At 37.4% G+C, this 18,329-nt stretch overlaps 2 protein-coding genes across 5 annotated transcripts in view; one reads left to right on the top strand and one right to left on the bottom strand.

The window, feature by feature from the left end:
* Nucleotides 1–18,329, bottom strand: part of LOC125677196 (platelet endothelial aggregation receptor 1-like) — a 351,642-nt gene that overhangs the window by 159,322 nt on the left and 173,991 nt on the right. The window lies entirely within an intron of this gene.
* The window catches only part of LOC125649582 (uncharacterized), a 172,572-nt gene that overhangs the window by 130,063 nt on the left and 24,180 nt on the right, over nt 1–18,329 (top strand). For both annotated transcript variants that reach the window (XM_056157956.1, XM_056157957.1), the window contains 3 exons: nt 464–550; nt 11,779–11,829; nt 16,518–16,547. In XM_056157956.1, the coding sequence (XP_056013931.1) occupies nt 464–550; nt 11,779–11,829; nt 16,518–16,547 (168 nt within the window). The remainder of the gene's footprint in view (nt 1–463; nt 551–11,778; nt 11,830–16,517; nt 16,548–18,329) is intronic.

Here is an 18,329-nt window from a genome sequence, read left to right as displayed (position 1 = left end):
CAGCTAGATCTAGACGCTTCGTGTCGCTGTTGCTAAGTAAATCATTGCGCGGCTTGGTTGACTTGTATTTTTCCGAGTGTATGTACATTTTGATAAACGAAGGTTAGCATCTTGTCTCTTGCATTAAATTATAAGGAACGACTTTAATTCTGGGGCAAGTTATACGAGTATAACCTGGTTTGGGTCAGTTTACTCTTTTTTTATAATCCACTTCGCGGATTATAAAGCGTAAACTGACCCAAACCAGGTTATACTCGTATAACTTGCCCCAGAATTAAAGTCATTCCTTAATTCTTATTGAAAGAATATATTACAGAGGATAGGGTGTTATCATATTTGAGAAAAATTCATAAGAGGGTTTAATGATCAAGAGACATGTACGTGTCTTAGCTATATGCTAGTCCCAGTACGTACATGTAACTGAGTCTCTTTATAGATAAGGATGTTTTTGTCATTTTTACAGTAACTCCCATGAGTCAAAGAGGAGGTTCTTGTACTGATGGCAGTGATAATATATCAATGGCTGCAGTACATTTCAAACCAGTTGCAGGTATACATTTAATTTTTACATCTTAAACATCTTTCATTCATGTCTTTATATGCATGTACAGGACCTTTATTACAACTGTGACAGTGACAAGCAAATTTTTGGGGGATATACTAGCTGGGTTCACCTTCTCTGTCCACCTGTAAACGTAATTTAAATTGTCCAGATCGTACATGTATCTTTAACATGTACGTAATCAACGAAGAGATTTGATTAAAACTTTGTTCATGTCTTGTATGGATGATGAAGGTGTGCGCCTGCTATTTTGATAGAGATTTAACATTTATGGTAGTTTTTTTTAACTTTATGGACTTAGCCATTTAGTTTCAGATTTTGTAATGGCATGTTCTCTCAAAGAGATTACAGTAACTGCATAAGTTTAGGAGAGGGTATGATGGAATCATTGTGTCAGTCTGTCTTGTCAATCTGTCTTTCTGCAAGAACTTTAATCTTCATGGCCATAAATTTAAAGCTTTGAGCTTGCAGGGCTTTCATGTTTGGCATGTGGACCTTATGACCTCCACTTTGGAGTTTGACCTACTTAAGATTTTTTTTTTCAACAAACATTCTGTATATATATATATATCATAGTGTATCTTTATAATATGATATAGTGTTTAGGTATTTCAGAGAGAGAGAGAGAGAGAAAGAAAGAAAGAAAGAGAGAGAGAGCTAAGAAAAAATTTGGTTCCATCTGATCCAAAGGGCATCAAATTTTTTAGTACATGTACCACTATTATTGTAAGAAATATTTTTTTGTGTTTCATAGAAGAACTTTAAAAATGATATATTGCAAATTGCACACTTTAATTTTTTAGGCCACCTGAGTAAACTCGGGTGACCTATTGCAATTGGTTGTCGTCCGTCGTGCGTTAACAATTAAAACATTTTTAATATCTTCTTGATAACTAAAAATCCAATTCTTCTCAAAGAACAAGGGACGTTATTGGCCAAAATTCGCTGTGCTTCAAAAGCCGATTATATTTTGCAGGTAGAAAGGTGATAATTTTCTCGTTTCATTCATATACTTGTTGCTGATATTGAGAAAATAACGTTACAATATTGCATTGTTAACTCTGATGCTGTTTTCTGATGGTCGCATTTTTAGCACAACGTCATCGACCTTATAGGATTTACAGCCCCCCCCCCCCCCCCCCCCCCCCCGATTCTTCTAGAATATTTTTATAAAAGTTACAATTTTAACTTTTTATATAAAAATACTCATTGAGATCAAAGACTATTAAAAATTGGCATGCTATGGAAAATACATTATGCATTTACATGTAACATTATCGTGTTCATAGACATTTTGCGGAAGAATCTTGTGTTTAATTAGAGTGAGGAAAATAATGCATGTATTTGCCAAAAATTGTTGAGTAGAATGCAATCATATTTTCAAAGGCACTGTTCGATGTCCTATTCAAATGAATTATGGAAAATAAAATGGCTCTTGAATTTTTGTTTTTGTTTTTTGGTCATATAGTTAAAAACATCGATTGAGTCGGATAAAATTACTTGTTATATGCCATGTACACCAAGTACTATATAAGTGGTCTGCTTACATGTGTATGTAATATACATGTACAGTACATACAATGAAATATGTCTGCCTGCTGTGGGTATTTACAAAATATATTGAATAGAGCATGGTGCATGTACTAAACGATACAAATTTATGTTGCATAAATGGGATATCATTTTCTTGGGTACCGCAAAACACGTCAAATAATTACATGTAACTTCAGATGGTATATTTCATATAGCAAATATATTTAAAAACCTCACAAAAATGCGTCCGTGTTTATATCTTTACATTCCCCTAAATGGTCAACAAAGAGTATAGTTCCAACTCTCTCTCTCTCTCTCTCTCTCTCTCTCTCTCTCCATATAGTGTTCACTTCATCTTTGATAAATGAAAATTACATCAGTCGGTGGGCATGTCATTGCATGCACTGACATTCAGTCTAAATCTAGCATTGCTTAGTTTTACTGATGTAAACACATCAAATGTGTATGTATATATCTGGAACAGGTATCAGTTATTCTTCAAATGGATTCTGGGAAGTTGTTTGCATGAGTACGTGTATAGACAATGTGGTATATTTATCTGCTATTGCCAGGCACTTAAGAATCGTAGGGAGGGGGGGGGGGGGGTCTCCCATGTCCCACTTTATTTTGTCAATGATCAATATCTGTTATTTTCATAAGCAAATACAGATATATAGGGTGACCCTTCCTCCCCCCCCCCCCCCCCCCCCCCCCCTTCCTCTTTTTTATAGTAGTTTTGAATGAGAAAAGTGTAAACTTGAAAATATTGAATTGGATGAGCGCTTGCCCTCTCCTCCTAATGATCATGATTTGTTATTTTCATATGCGAATAAGGATATATTAATTGAAACACACACACACACCTTTATATTGTTGATAGTATTATTGAATGAGAAAAAAATAGGCTTAAATTTATGAATTGAGTCCATGTATGTAGCGAAGGATGAACTGAAACAACACCCCCCCCCCCCCCCCCCCCCCCACCCACCCACCCCCGACGATTTAAGAATTCGAAGATAAGGCAGAAAGGTATTTTTTCACTTATCTTTTAAAGATAGTTTGAAATTTAGCGAAAAAAGTAACCGACATCCCAACTTTTTAGCTCTTAATTGAGATATAACATATCAGTACCCATTTTGGCTGAAAATGAACGAAATTTGGTCCGATTTTTGTAAAAAGAAAATAAATTCGAGGTATTAAAGGTGTATGTGTGTCTTTGATTTGATTATTTTACAAATTCAATTCATATTCACGTGACCTTTAAAAACGAAAGTAGAATAATTTCCATGCCGGCCCAAACTTAACGCTTTTCAAGACAAGTAGGTTAAAATTCATGTCAAGGTCAGAAGATCAAATTTGGTACCATCAGAAAGCTTTAGTAGGTCAAAAGGTCATTAATGAGGTACTTATACATGTATATAGTTTGTATATATATTAAAAAAATATTTTTTGTCTCAAAGAATAAAAATGGCAAATATAAAATCCCTACCCATTTTATTTGAAAAGTTATAACTAAGTTAAAGTTATATCAATATGCCACTTATATTTTACTACAGATCATAGGATACAAAATATTTTAACATCAATATTACCTGCGCATTTTAAAAAGTTTCACAAAAATGTGCTGTTGATTCTCTGGATAAGTTTTTGCTCACTTTCCTTTGGGGGAACATTGGTGACGTACATTCTAAAAAAAAATAATAATGCAATTATTTTGTGGGCATGTTATATATCTATTTAAAATTAATAGAAACAGTTTGTATGATCTGTTCAAATTAAATCAGTGATTTGAAACTAATAGTGGAATTAAATTCATCCCAGTTTGACCTGCTGTCAGACAAATTTAAGACATATCAGGGTCATGGATATGGTCCAGTCTATACATATCATACATGCCAACTTTCCCGATTTGTGCGAGATTCTCCCGATTTGAAGCAGTTGAAAAGGCAAATCCCAATATCCCGATCGGGATTGCAAAAATACCCCGAAATCCCGATTTTCTAAAAATATCTCCCATTTTACGACAACAAACCTCCATTTCCAACCGGAAATTGAAATCCCGCGTCATTTCTGAACTGGCCAATCAGAAATCGGGACAATAGTCAGCCATTGCTGTTTACCTGTGTTGCATGGTATCGGGGTGATGTAATTTACCTGGTCTGCCTGTGTCGGGGTGCTTATTGGACAGTGCGAAGCATGTTTTGTTAGTAATTAATCGGGAAGACGGATTTCAAATTGACATATCCTTTACACAAACGTGAATGACAATGATAATAGTGTCACCACCAAACAATCGAACATTCCCGATTTTTGCCTCTCGCTGACAGCATCCAAAATATGCAATTGTAGTGATTTTGGGGGGTGGATTTTTGGTATTTCTGGTCGGGCTCGAAGTCCTCTGAGCCTGCACGTGTTTTTCTCTCTCTCTTACCCGCGAACTCTAGTCAAGCGGACGGGTCTTAGAAAGTGCAGCAGTGTAGTTATTGTATTTGTTAACCCCTTGTAAGTTGTTCTGTGTATTTGTGAATATATCTGTTTATAAGTGTTTTTCCAGTGTTCTTTGTGTGTAGGAAATCACTTTTTTTGGCGTCGCCGGTAGGATATTTTGCCCACCTGCGCCGCGGATCATAGCGGGGGCCGCGTGGTCGCAGGTGGGAGCCAGTTTGAAATGTTAGTTAATTTTGTTAGTTTACATGGTTAATTGTAATTGTTGTACTTGTGTTGTATTATTCTGGTTTGTGGCTAGGCAGTAATTCTGATGGCCTGGTATTCTGGTCAGGTTAGTCCAAGATGGATAGGTGACGGGGGCATCCCGGGGGGTAAGGTAGTCGGGCAGGAAAGCTTGGCGGGTACCCAAGTAAGGGATACGGGGTCGCCGGGTGGCAAGGGTATTCCGGGGGGTGATGTTACGCGGGGCGTGACGGGCACCCAAGGATGGAATGCGGGGCCACATGGGGGACTTGAAACGGACCAAAATTACCAGCTAGATAGAATGGGTTCTGTTGTAGCTTCAGGTCAGGGACATGGGACCGGGACAGTTAATCTGTCACAGGCGTTTCTAATGCTAGAGACCCAGATGGCACAGTTGACTAACAATGTTAGTAACATGATCAGTCAGGCAATGTCTAGGAGAAACAGTAGGGGTGGCGACAGTTCCATAGTAGTGGCTCAGCAGTTAGCGGGGTGTCCTGGGAATGTAGGTAACTCTTCCCCAGGGCCTCTGCCCGGGGGTGATTTGGGGGTTTCATCTTTAAATCCAGGTTGGGATACCTTGTCCGTAGGTCAAGTAGGGGGGTACCCTGAACCAACTCTGCCAGTTATATTGGACGAGCAGGTTGGTTGTCCCAGCGTGGTGGGTGGGCCATGCCATAGAGTCCTCAGCAGTAATGGGTCGGTATCTTTGGAGAACACCTATTACATAAGCCGTACTAGTAGTGGTGGTAGTCATGACCAACCTCAGTCTCCCCATCATTTACCCATCTATGCAAACGAGAGTTTCCCATGTCACCAGTGCCTCTTGCAGGGTCAGTCAGGTGTTGGTGCATCACAGTTGAAGTTGCAGACGAGTGAGATGCCGGTGAGGCCTATGGGCAATGCAGATAGGGGTATGCGTTTCGGTCTCTCACCAGTCAGACGTGGGATTAGACATAGCAGGTCAAGGTCAAGATCTCCACTCGTTAGGCATGTCAGTACAGAAGACTGTAAGGCTGCTAGTAGGGATGGTCCCAAGTTGTCTAGTCAGTGCGTGTTAGTTGGTCGATCTCCAGGGACCGGGGCTCACCATAGGTCGGGGAAAGTGCTCCGTAAACCCTTATTAGGTAGCTCCATTACAGCAAGATCAGTAGTCGATAGTGCATGTCATGATGTCAGAATGCCAGTAAAACGGAGTAGTTGTGTGTCTGTGGTGGGCAGTAGTGTTTTGTTGTCGACGGGTGTGGTTGTTCAGAGGGCCCGGAGTGAAGTAGGGTTCAGGGACACAAGGTCGGTGCAGACAGGGGTGCTGCCAGACGCAGATGAGAAGTTGTGTGGTTGGCCGGAGGACACTGAGGCAGGTGTTAATTACCAGGGTGGTGGGCTTGAGAACACCGGGGATAGTGTTGGTTGCCATAGTGATATGACTTCTCGGGGTAGCTCTGGGTGTTCTCTGGGTTTTGATGTTGACATGGCTGTTGATGTGTTCTGCGATGTGGATGATGATCCTTCCACGGTCGAGTTGGGGTGTCTGGTTGAGGCACGGTCTGGTGTGATTGGTATATCATCTCTCTCAGCTTATGATCAGCTGAGTTTGAGTGGTTGGACCAGTAGTGCTGGACGGCGGGAAATTGATGTGGCACGAGCTCTGGTCTTGCATTCTGTTGATGGCCAGTACTCGGATGCAGAGGAAGAGTCTGGGGGCGAGGATGCAGTTGAGTGTCATGTTAGTGAGTCTGGATTATTCCAGGTTGGAATCGATGCATGCGCGGAGGTTTGTGATGAGGGCTGTGTTGGTATTCCATGCAATAGTGAAAGCATGCAGGCCTCAGTTGTAGTGTTAGAGACTGTTGCTGAGCGGCACAATCTAATCATTACCAATGCCCCAGCTATGATTGAAGCAGCGGCCTATCAGTTCCCAGGGGAGTCTGTCCCCAAGGCACCTGATAAATGTACCATTGTGTGTTGGTCTGCTGGAGGGTGTGTTGTGTCTGCCTCTCGTGGAGATGACTCCGCGGATGCGGGGTTTGTGGCTCTGTCCGGTTCGGTCTGGTGGGATAGTAGTGTTCCCTCTCTGACTGAGAGGCTTCCTCCTGATAAACGTCTAAGCAATGAATGGGATGGGTTTGTTGCTTGTGGCTTCGCGAGTTTCCATTGTTCGTGGGGTGATAGCTATGCATCCCAGGTTCAACTGACAGTGAACCAGGGACAACCCAGGTTTGGTCATCGCAAGGGGGTACGAAAGAAGGTTAATGAGTTATATGAGGGGTGTGAACTACTCCATACACACAGTACCCCGAAATGCGGGGAAGGGTAGATTAGGCTGCCATAACCCAGCCGTTCTTGGGCAGGAGTATTTCCTTGTGGTGTTTCCGGATCTGCTGACCTGGAAGATGTGATATCCTCTGGTGTGATGTGCCGTGTCCGATGTCCAAGATGATACCTGTCCTGTGACGTTTTCATGTGGAAAGTATGTGACTCTGTGATGTGACTTTCCTGTTACTGGATTTTCTGTTATGCGTTGTGTGACCATGACTTTCTGTGTTGTGAACTTTTTGGACTGCTAAATTGCTATGATTTTATAGAGTAAAAGTTTATCATACTGTAAATCATAGGTGTAATTCATTCATTTATTTGTAAATTGTATGTATCTAATGTAAGCTACAGTGTTGCAGGATTAATTTATCGGATTTGGGACATTCCTCCTCAAAACAGGGGGGAGTGTGGTGATTTTGGGGGGTGGATTTTTGGTATTTCTGGTCGGGCTCAGTCCTCTGAGCCTGCACGTGTTTTTCTCTCTCTCTTACTCGCGAACTCTAGTCAAGCGGACGGGTCTTAGAAAGTGCAGCAGTGTAGTTATTGTATTTGTTAACCCCTTGTAAGTTGTTCTGTGTATTTGTGAATATATCTGTTTATAAGTGTTTTTCCGGTGTTCTTTGTGTGTAGGAAATCACTTTACAATATTAAAGGTACGTCAAATATATGTGTTTCCAACTATAATGGTATAGGCTATCCGAATCTATCTGTCTATAGCGATGTATTGCATAGTCTATGTAATGTAGTATTCAATAGACTTTGTGATGCGTAATTTGCACAAGTCTATACTGAATTTTATATTAGCAAGTAGCCTTATTTTACAAGTACAAACGTATATTTTGAAGTGTTTTTTTCCCTGGTAATTATATCAGATGTCATGGGTGCAAAGGTTTTGTTCGCAAACTTCATAGCAGGGCAGACCACTCCTTTTCTGGTTGCAATGCAGATTGTTCCACCAAACTCTGCAAGCCCATGAAATTGTTTACAGACAAGCAAGATCGCCTTTATAGTCGTACCTAAATGCATGTGCTTTAATTTAAATTTTGATATATAGACCAGCCAATGTGTATATGGTGTAAAAGGATGCAACTTTAAGTATGTGACTTGTTGGAGAGGATTTTTTGCTGAATAGATGATTTTAATAAAATACTTCTGTAGATCTACATGTATATCTTTCAAAGTTTTTTTTTATATAGTTTTGTTAAAGTTAATGGTCAAACACACTTGATGTATGATACATGTATAATGATTAGATTGATATTTTATTTGAAAAGACAAATATTTATTTTCATGGTAAAATGTCGTGAATTTTGAGCGTTGAAAAAAGGTCGTCGCGCGCAAAATCCTCCATGGGGATTTTCAAAAGTTGGCATGTATGCATATAGGCCTAGCAGTCTCATTGGACTTACCTAAAATGTGCATGAACTGAAGTGTCATTCAGAGTAAACTCATTTTGGAACTATATTAACATTGATCCAGGTCTGCATAGTGTAATTCTCAGAATGGCATATTAAAACCAGTCTGGTCAGTGGTCACACCATATAAATTCTGTGTCTATCATGAATTATATTCTGAAAGAGAAATGAAATTGTAAATAATCAAAGGATACCAAAGACCTTCCTATAACCAAATTACAGGACCATAAATAAATATTTCTAATCACTGGTCACTTGTGCTATCAACTTAAATTTTTACTTGTCAATTGATAACTCTTACTGTTCCTTCACACCAATCTGATTAAAATCAGCTCCTCGTATTGCGACAACATAAAAATAAAGGAGCGTGTACGAAAATGAGGCAGTTTCAGTTTATAAATACCTCGCCCCCACCAGAATTATCATTTTAATATTTTCAAGTATGGAGAAAAGCACAATTTATTATATTTTATTTTGTCTCACTTGACAAGAATTCTATATAAGTTCATCATTTTTCTTAACACCCTCCCTCTCTCTTTTACTTAAAAAACTATGCTATACTGTACGTTTCAATGCACATTCGTTCTCAAATGTCAAATTGATTTGACAAATACTTCTGATTATTTTATGCCTATATATCTTTATGAGAGACATTGTCAATAAATATATTTACTCCTCTGACAAATTGAGATCGGGTTCGAGATGTATCATAACCTGTAAGAGGCTAAATATAAAGCTTACGTCAAGCGGGCTTTATCGTATGGCATTACGATAGCATCCGAGGGTAGTTCTGGTGCTCCAGTAGTATAAATACGGGCGTTCTGGCAATAGATCACAGTTCAATTTCGGAGCTCGACAGCAGCTAGAAGAGAAGGTACGACAATATTTAATACGGGTTTATTAATGTAATTCAGTATATGATGGTGAGTATACTGGTCTAGAGGATAATAATAAAGTATTTCCTCTGTTATTGCCTTATTGGTGTCGAGATTTGTCCGGTTGTAGTAGGACTTGCATACTACACAAGTATCTGTCCGGTAGTGGATACAGACTACCATATATATTAAGGTCCCAGCCTTAAACTGCCCAAAAATTACCAATTTTCAAAAATCTTCTCAAGAACCACACAAATGTAAGAAAAACTAAATACATAGTAATGTAGAGCAGGAAGGTCTATACCAAAATTGTAAATTTCATGATCCCCGGGGTAGGGGTTCTGACCCCAGGGCGGGGCCAAAGTTGTTATATAGTGTTTATGTGTGAAACACTTAAATAACATCTTCTTTAGTGCTATTGATACTAAATTGAAAGTAAATAGATATTTAGAAAGAACAGGTAGTATCAGGGTGGGGCCAAAATGGTCAGTTATTAAATGTGTGAACAATATAGAGATTTTTAACTTCTTCTTGATAACTATCATTCCAATTCTTTTCAAATTTGGTATGAAAGATATTTGGAACAAAGGGAAGATAAATTGTAAATTTCAGGATTCCTGATGCCTTAGGGGCAGGGCATAAACTGCCCAAAAATGACAAATTTTCAAAAACTAAATGGATAGAGCAGGTAGTCTAGCTTTTACCAAAATTGTAAATTTGAATGTCCCATGCAGAGTAAGGGTCTTGACCCCAGGGTAGGGCCAAACTTTGTATATATAGTATTTATGTGGAAGATTGCTGATACTGTAGAAAATCTAAATGCATACTTGGGAATAGCAGAAAAGGATTTACAAGAAATGGTGAATTTCACAACCCAGGGTTATGACTTTGGGATGAGTCCATATTAGTCATATAGTTTGTTGTTTTAATGTTAATACACCTATATCATGTATATTATTTAAAGTCTTTCATCAGTGTATGCACTTTTGAGGGCAGTGAAGTTTTAAGAACATATCTTGTTTTATACTGTTGCTGAACATTAGAATTTAGCTTAGATATTCAGAACAGGAAATTTTTTCTAGATTTCATAGCCCATGGAAGTAGCGATACTTTTTCACTAGTATTCAGGTGACCGATAAGGCCTATGGGCCTCTTGTTACATTTCAGTACATTGAATATGTTTGACCTAATAAATTGATTTAAATTTGCCAACTTTCTAAAATCTAATGTTTTGGAAGACTTTTTAATCCAAGTCTTGATTGCATGAATGATGCTTGCATATTCTAAGAAATTGATTTTCACATTTGGGTAAGTATCACAAAAATGTTCCATAACTAAAAAAAAAACTACCATCTTCTTCAATAATATCATTTATGTGTCTGAGATGTTAAAGAGTTGTTTATCAAAAAGAAAAATTCCCACCTATATATGAATCATATGGTTATATAATAAAAGTGTACAGTAGCATTTGATTCTGCATGTACATTCAACCCAGGATTTAAATATATATCTATTCAAAAGTTATTTTTCAAGGATTTCAAGAGTAACTTGACATATTCAATCCCACAAGATATGAACCTAGTTAGTTCAAAGCCAGGTATTAAGTTATGCAATTCCCTTTTGTAGAAACAAGACGCGGTATCCAAAATAATTTCATTGATGCTACCATGAAAGATTTTCGATTGATCATATTTTAGACCCCGGGCATCTTCATATTTCTTAACAAGGACATCTTTTTTTTAATATTGCAATTGGTTGTCGTCCCTCATCGTCCATTAACAATTGAACATTTTTAACTTAATAAATTCTTCTTGATAACAACAATTCCAATTCTTTTCAAATTTGGTATGAAGCATCTTGGGGACATGAAGGGGACAAAAATTATGAATTTTAAGACTCTTGCACCCCAGGGGCCCAGGTTAGGGGTGGGGCAAAAACTGTCAAAAATAGACCAATTTTCAAAAATACATGTATTATTCTCTACAACTGCACATGTGTAAGAAAAACTAAATGCATATAACAATGTATAGCAGGAAGGCTGGCCTCTACCAAAACTGTAAATTTCATGATCCCAGAGTAGGGATTCTGACTCCAGGGTTGTCCATGTATATATAAGATATACTCTTGGAATGCTTGCATGTTCCTTTTAGTTTATCTTTCAATCCAGACCCTATTGGATATTAGGTGGTATTCATGCACTCATGAGAATCCTCTGTAATTTTATACTATGATTACAAATGTGGGCTTCCAGTTTTGACTTTGTTTTTTCATTTGAATATGTCACATATTAATTGCTGATATTATAACTGCATGGTTGCCATCTTTCCAACTGATTATTCAATTAACCATGCAGTAGATCAATGAAATTATTTTTTACATTTTGCAGATGAAGGAGCGTCCTTTACATTGCCCTCTGGAAAAGTACCTGCAGATAGGAGTAAGTTTCAGCCAAAAAGTACATGTATTATGGGAGAATGGTTATCTTTTCAGTCACTTAATTCACTCAGGTGACCTTATTGCAATTGGTTGTCTGTCATCGTTTGCCAGTGTTGTAACTTTGAAAACAAAGAGTCATTATGACCCTTTGCAATAAATTTTAAGGTTATATAGAAATGTAGAATGTCAAAATTTACATTTCATAACAGTACTGCCATAATTATCATAAATCATGCAACCACTAATGGTGAGTCAGCACTCTTGTATTAAACTTCATTGTAATTTCTAACTATAGCATGTTTCAGAACAAATGCCTGATTTATTGGTGTTTTTAGGTCACCTGTGTTACTCTGGTGACCTATTGCCTTTGGTCTTCATCTGTCGTCATGCTCTATCAATTGTCCGTTAACAATTTTATATTTTTTACTGAATTCTTTTTGAAAACTGCTTGCTGGCCAATTGTTACCATTTTAGCTCACCTGAGCTTTTCTGATCAAAATTTGTCTGTTGTCTGTCAGCGTCGTCGTCATTGTAAACTTTTCACATTTTCATCTTCTTTTCCAGAACCACGGGGTTAATTTCAACCAAACTTGGCCAAAAGCATCCTTGGGTGAAGGGCTTTCAAGTTTGTTCAAATGAAGGGCCATGCCCCCTCAAAGGGGAGATAATCACAAAAATGGAAAATTAGAGTAGGGTCATTTAAAAATCTTCTTAAGAAGCACTGGGCCAGAGGAGCTGAGATTTACATCAAAGCTTCCTGACAAAGTGCAGATTCAAGTTTGTATAAATGATGGCCCTCGGGTGTAGGTTGGGGCCACAATAGGGGATAAAAGTTTTACATAGCAATATATAGGGAAAATCTTTAAAAACAAATCTTCTCTCAAGAACCATTGAGCCAAAAGAGTTGACATTTATATGAAAGCTTTCTGACATAGTGTAGATTCAGGTTTGTAATAATCATGGCCTCCAGGGGTAGGTTGGGGCCACAATAGGGACTAAGGTTTTACATACAAATGTATATGGAAAGTCTTCAGATAAGGGCCAATGTGACTCGGATGAGGGATTTGGCCCATGGGCCTCCTTGTTTGTGTGAAGCATCTTTAGAATAAGAGAAAATTAATGTAAATTGTAAAATTTATTACCTTACCACCCCTGGGGTAGAGCCAACTATGCTAAAAAGGGCTATATTTTCAAAAACCGTCTTCTCTACTTCCACACATGTGGGAGAAAAATTGAATTCATGGTTATGTGTCCATGAAGCCCTCTATGAAAATTGTGAAATTCACTGCCCCTGGGTGAGGGGTTCAGATCCTAGGGCGGTGCCAATATGGCCATATTGTGAAAATGTATTAATTCTTTAAAAAAAAATCTTCTCAACTCCCATACATATCTGAGAAAAACTAAATGCATGATTATGATGTCCATGAAGCTCTTTACCTAAATTGTAGATCGAGATTTAATTGTCTTCATTTAATTCCCTCAAAATGTCCTGGAATAGCATGAGGGCAGCCATTTTTATGTAGATGAAAGAGAAGAACTTAAGAAAAATATCTTACAATAACTTAAAGGGAAAGGCAACCCTAACCACATTGTTGCCTTTATGAATAAAGTATTACTTACTGATATCGTAAATGACAGTCTTTAACAACAAAAATCCTTGCTTAACAATTAAATCAATATTAATCTATCTTATATTTCAAATTATCCGCCGCTAAGAGAGCGGCCATTAAAGTTTAATTTATTACGTCACACCGTCGGTTCCGGTTTATTTCATCAGCAGCACTGTAAACATATGACAAGTCACGAACAGTTAAGTTTGGAATCGTATAGATTTGAGCCCGTTCTTTGGCAAGAGGAATTTAAGAAAAGAATACATTCAGTCGAGTCACAGACCTAGCAGGCAGAGGGTACTCGTTTCTTCATACATGTACATGTCTCAAACCTCAACTTGTCATTAAGCAAATGATGGATCCACAGTTTACATAGTATTTTCTTTTCAAATAACCTTGTTGGGTTAGGAATTTTGGGAAAAAACTTTTTTCACATCTCCCCTTCGCATTAGTGTAATTAACTGCTTGATAAGAAGGCATCCACTTATTTACAATGTATTCTTAAAATCTACCACATGCACATCTTTGATGATCTTAGAATCTCATCAAAACCGGAATAGACGGTGTGACGTACGTCAAAATTATTGATTTTTGTGGTCTTGAATACAAAAGAGTTCTGCTTCATGGAAGCCTTTATAGAGGGCGGGAATTTCAATTTTTAACATTTTAAAATTAGTACTGAGGCTTATTTATCAACAGAATAATATGACAAATCTTTATCATATAATTAATCTTATCATTTATTATGTAAAAAAAATTTGGGTTGCCTTTCCTTTTAAGATAGCCCATATTCTGTTGCAAAGTTATGATGATTTTTTAACGTACGTAATATAAGTTAAGAAGTTTAATAAAACAGAGTAAAACTTGGAAACGAAAATGTCCCAGACCTGCTTCTGTGCGCTATCTGAGGGCTTTGGTAAGTTTTTCTAAAATGTCCCAGACCTGCTTCTGTGCGCTATATCTGAGGGCTTTGGTAAGTTTTTCTGATTCAAACATTGTTATTGCATTTAGCGTCAGATTCTGAAATATGTATCCAAGCTTCATCATCTGTAATGGTCTCATTTAATTGCTTTTGATCACAGTCTTCATAATTGCTAAGTGATTGGATGGCCATTCCTATATGGCCGCGTTACTGCTCTTCCTTAAGGAGATCGGGGACCCACCAAGCACAAACTTTGCAAAACTTTAACCAGGGATTTTTTTACCCCTTGAATCCAGGGGCCAGGGCCTTCAAGTTTGGGAAAAATAGTGATATTTGATTGAAATTGGGAAATTTGTTTTATACAAATAAATAAGAAAAACAAGCAAAAAGTTAACCATTTGATACTTTATATCAATGTGGCTGGCTTAAACAAGCTTTCTTTTCTGGTCTTTAGCAAAGAAAAAACTGTCACAAATGTTTTGCACCAGAGTGGCACTGAGGTTGGATGGCCCCTCATGGTATATTCTCATCAAACCATTCATCATTTGGGAATTTTTAGGCATCATTTTGGGAAAAACATCTGCTTTTCAGCATTGGGATTGGGGCCGAATTTCGGCCCTTTACAGACCTTAAAAAATTCCTTATTTAATTGTTCTTTTATAATGCTGAAAACATTTAGATATGACACAAATCAATGTTCATAATACTAGTAAGGTCTCCCATGGTATATCTTGCATCGTCAGCAATTGCAGTTTTCACAACAATGTCTTTTCCTGTATACGCTGACAATGGCCGAGTAGAACAAGGATCATCTTCAAGCAACTTTCTACTCGATTTAAAACGATGTGTCCACCTTAATACTCAGATGTGCATATAATATTGCAAATAGTTAACCACACACGACCCTACATGTTGACAGATTGGGTATAATAATTAATTCAGAGGGCCTACTAAACAAGATCACCACCAAACTATGCGTTATAAAATGAAAGTGTTAGGGGCGATAATTCCCAGAATAGTCGTTCGTTTGAAAACGAAAGTGTTACATGTATAGGGCGATAATTCCCAGAATAGTCGGCTCAACCAAAATCGAAAGTAGTAATCGCGGTGTAATCGAAAAATGTACATGCAGTCGTTAAATAGAGGTAAAATTTCGTGAAAATACATTAAAAGGTTGTAAAAATCATGGTCGTTGGTCGTGTCAGACAGGTGGTCATTTAATACAGGTACAATATATAGAGTAACGTCTTGGGGGGAACTTTTTATGGTCACATACGACAGTGAGTCGCTTAATACAGTGGGTCGCTATGGCAGTTTTGACTGTATAAGAATGGTCAACACTAGGGTGATCCCTACCATTTTGATAGGTATATACAACATGTATCACACCATATATAAATAGTACATGCAAAGAAGTGAACCTAAAAGAAAATTGTGTTTCCATTTAAAATCTATCGATCATTAAAAAAAAAAAAATCCTTACCTACCTACCATATTTTTCAAGGGAGTGTAACTGGAACCACATATATTATTTTATTTGGCCTATTCCCTTCTTATTACATGTATTATAAAAAAGATATTAAATGATTAATATTTATCAACTTTGAAATGATTGCATGTTTGTCAAAAGTTACACTAGAAGCCATTTAACTTCTATTGCAGATTGAATTTTTGTTTAGGAAGCAAAAATTCAAGGGATGTAATTTAAAGATTTTAATTGTTTGAAATAAAATTCAAATAAATGCATAAAATTTAAACAAAATGACTTTTATAATCCCTTTAAAGCACATTTTCCTAACATTCACATGCATACCTAAAACGTTATATTTTGATTCAATGTTTTACTTTTAATATTAAAGGATTCAGAATTTTTCAAATGTACGTCCCTTAATCGTATATACAATTTTTGAAAGTTTTGAATTCTTACATGTAGATATTTATGTTGATATTGGATAAACACTCAATGCATTTTTAAAGAGGATCTTGAAGGAGGTGATATTGCATAAATACTGAATGCATTTTTAAAGAAGATCTTGAAGGCCTCAATTTATCAAAGTTTTCAGATAGTCCAAAATAAAATTTACTAGCCTCGGGCTATCGGACTAGCATTTTTGTTGCACCCTGCAGTTACATAATTATGTTTTCTTTGTTTAACAGAAAGAGATCAAAGAATGGACACATTTGAAGGTAAAAAAAAACTTTACTATACTTGAAACACTCTTCATAACACATGTCATGTTTACTATAATATCATGTATCTATGTTACACTTTGTGAGAGAATGACAAGCTGTGTACATGTATATGTATTTACAATGTCATCCTTTGAGTGAGCTGAAAGCTCAAGTGAGCTTCTCTGATCACCCGTTGTCCATCGTCCATCTGTCTGTAAACTTTTCACATTTTCGACTTCTCCAAAACCATTAGGCCTGCAATTTCAACCAAACTTATATTGTAACAAATATTTTTTGTGTCGCATAGCGTCGCCATTCGTGCTACGCTTTGTAACAAATTATTACATACCGTGCTGTGGATGGCAACGGTATGTAACAAAATGTTATATACATGCATGTGGGGACTACACCTTTTTGGGGGTGATTCGGAAGGAAAAAAACCAAGGTCTTGTAGATTCCTTTTAATCATTGTGTTTGTGAGTTGGTATAAGTGTGTGACTTTCATGTAAACCCCAATATTTGTCTCATTCTTACCTTATTTTTACAAGGAGATAATTAAATCTGCAGTTGTAATGGCAGTCATTACCAGGGGCGGATCCAGGAATTGTGGGGGGGGGGGGGGGCACTTTATGAGGCAGGGGGTCTGGGGGCCGCCTTGAGGCCCCCAGTGGGTCCAGGGCTTTGCCCTGGTAGGGGCCATGGGGGCGAGCTAGCTCCTAAATTTTATAGGGCTTGAAATATGTCTCCTATTTTGTCATTTGTGCTATTTTCTATCATCTTTAATAAGGTGAAATTAATAAAATGACACAAATTTTAGGGGTTTTTGGAAGAAATTAAGTTCTCCCAATAAAGTAATTCAAGAAATCAAAAGATTTTGTCATTTATTTCTCCGGGAGTGGAAGAAATTACTGCTTCTTTTATCGTTGAGAACATTTTTCTAAACAAGATACCACGATTTACCTTAAATTTGAAAAAAAAAATTGGGGGGGGGGGCAGCAGGCGCGCACCCCACCCCCCACCCCCACCCCTAAATCCGCCACTGATTACTGTCACATTAAATTCCCCTTAATATTTTGTATGTATTGTAAATATGCTCTTATTTTGTGTATATATCGAACACACTCCAAATCCTGTTTGGAGCCTCTTTACTGTGCCCTAATTGGAACCTCACTTCACTGGACTCTAAACCACCAGTCCGTGCTGAATTCAGTTTGGACACGGCAGTCTAGCAGGAAGGACGCTTTTATACTTCTCTGCATATCGGTTTAACATATTCAGCAAACTGTCCAGTTCTATACATGGTATATACGTAATGCTGCATATGATCCAGCTTTTCTGAGGTAAGGTGTTTTATTTACTACTCAGCAATATGTCTACTGTTTTATGTTATTTTAACAGTCCTAAAACATCCAGTTATGGAGTTCCTTAGTGTTAACTTAATTTCATACATGTGATTTTCATTCGTATCAAAATGGTACTAATTGAAACAAGTGTTCAGTGTATGGTGCAGTATTATAGTCATAAAGTAGACTTTGTCCAATATGTGTAAATGCATAGCAATGCAATGTAAAACTTCGATGTATTTGTGGAGTCTTTTCAATAGACAAAAGTGTAAATGTATTGTCTTAAACAGAAGGCATGTCCAGGATATTATCTGCAAATAAGATAATGTTTGTGTGTATTTATGTGTAATGTAATGCCACTCAGTGCGTACAAGTAATATATTACATTTTATGTATGTGTATCAAAACAGGTCCTCTCCCTGTGTTCTACTACAGTTATCCTGATGTAACCAGT

This window comes from Ostrea edulis, chromosome 3 (assembly GCF_947568905.1).
Source record: "Ostrea edulis chromosome 3, xbOstEdul1.1, whole genome shotgun sequence".
In the NCBI taxonomy this organism is placed as follows: Eukaryota; Metazoa; Mollusca; class Bivalvia; order Ostreida; family Ostreidae; genus Ostrea; species Ostrea edulis.
The sequence above is the reverse complement of the archived record's forward strand: the minus strand, read 5'-3'. Positions and strand labels throughout refer to the sequence as shown.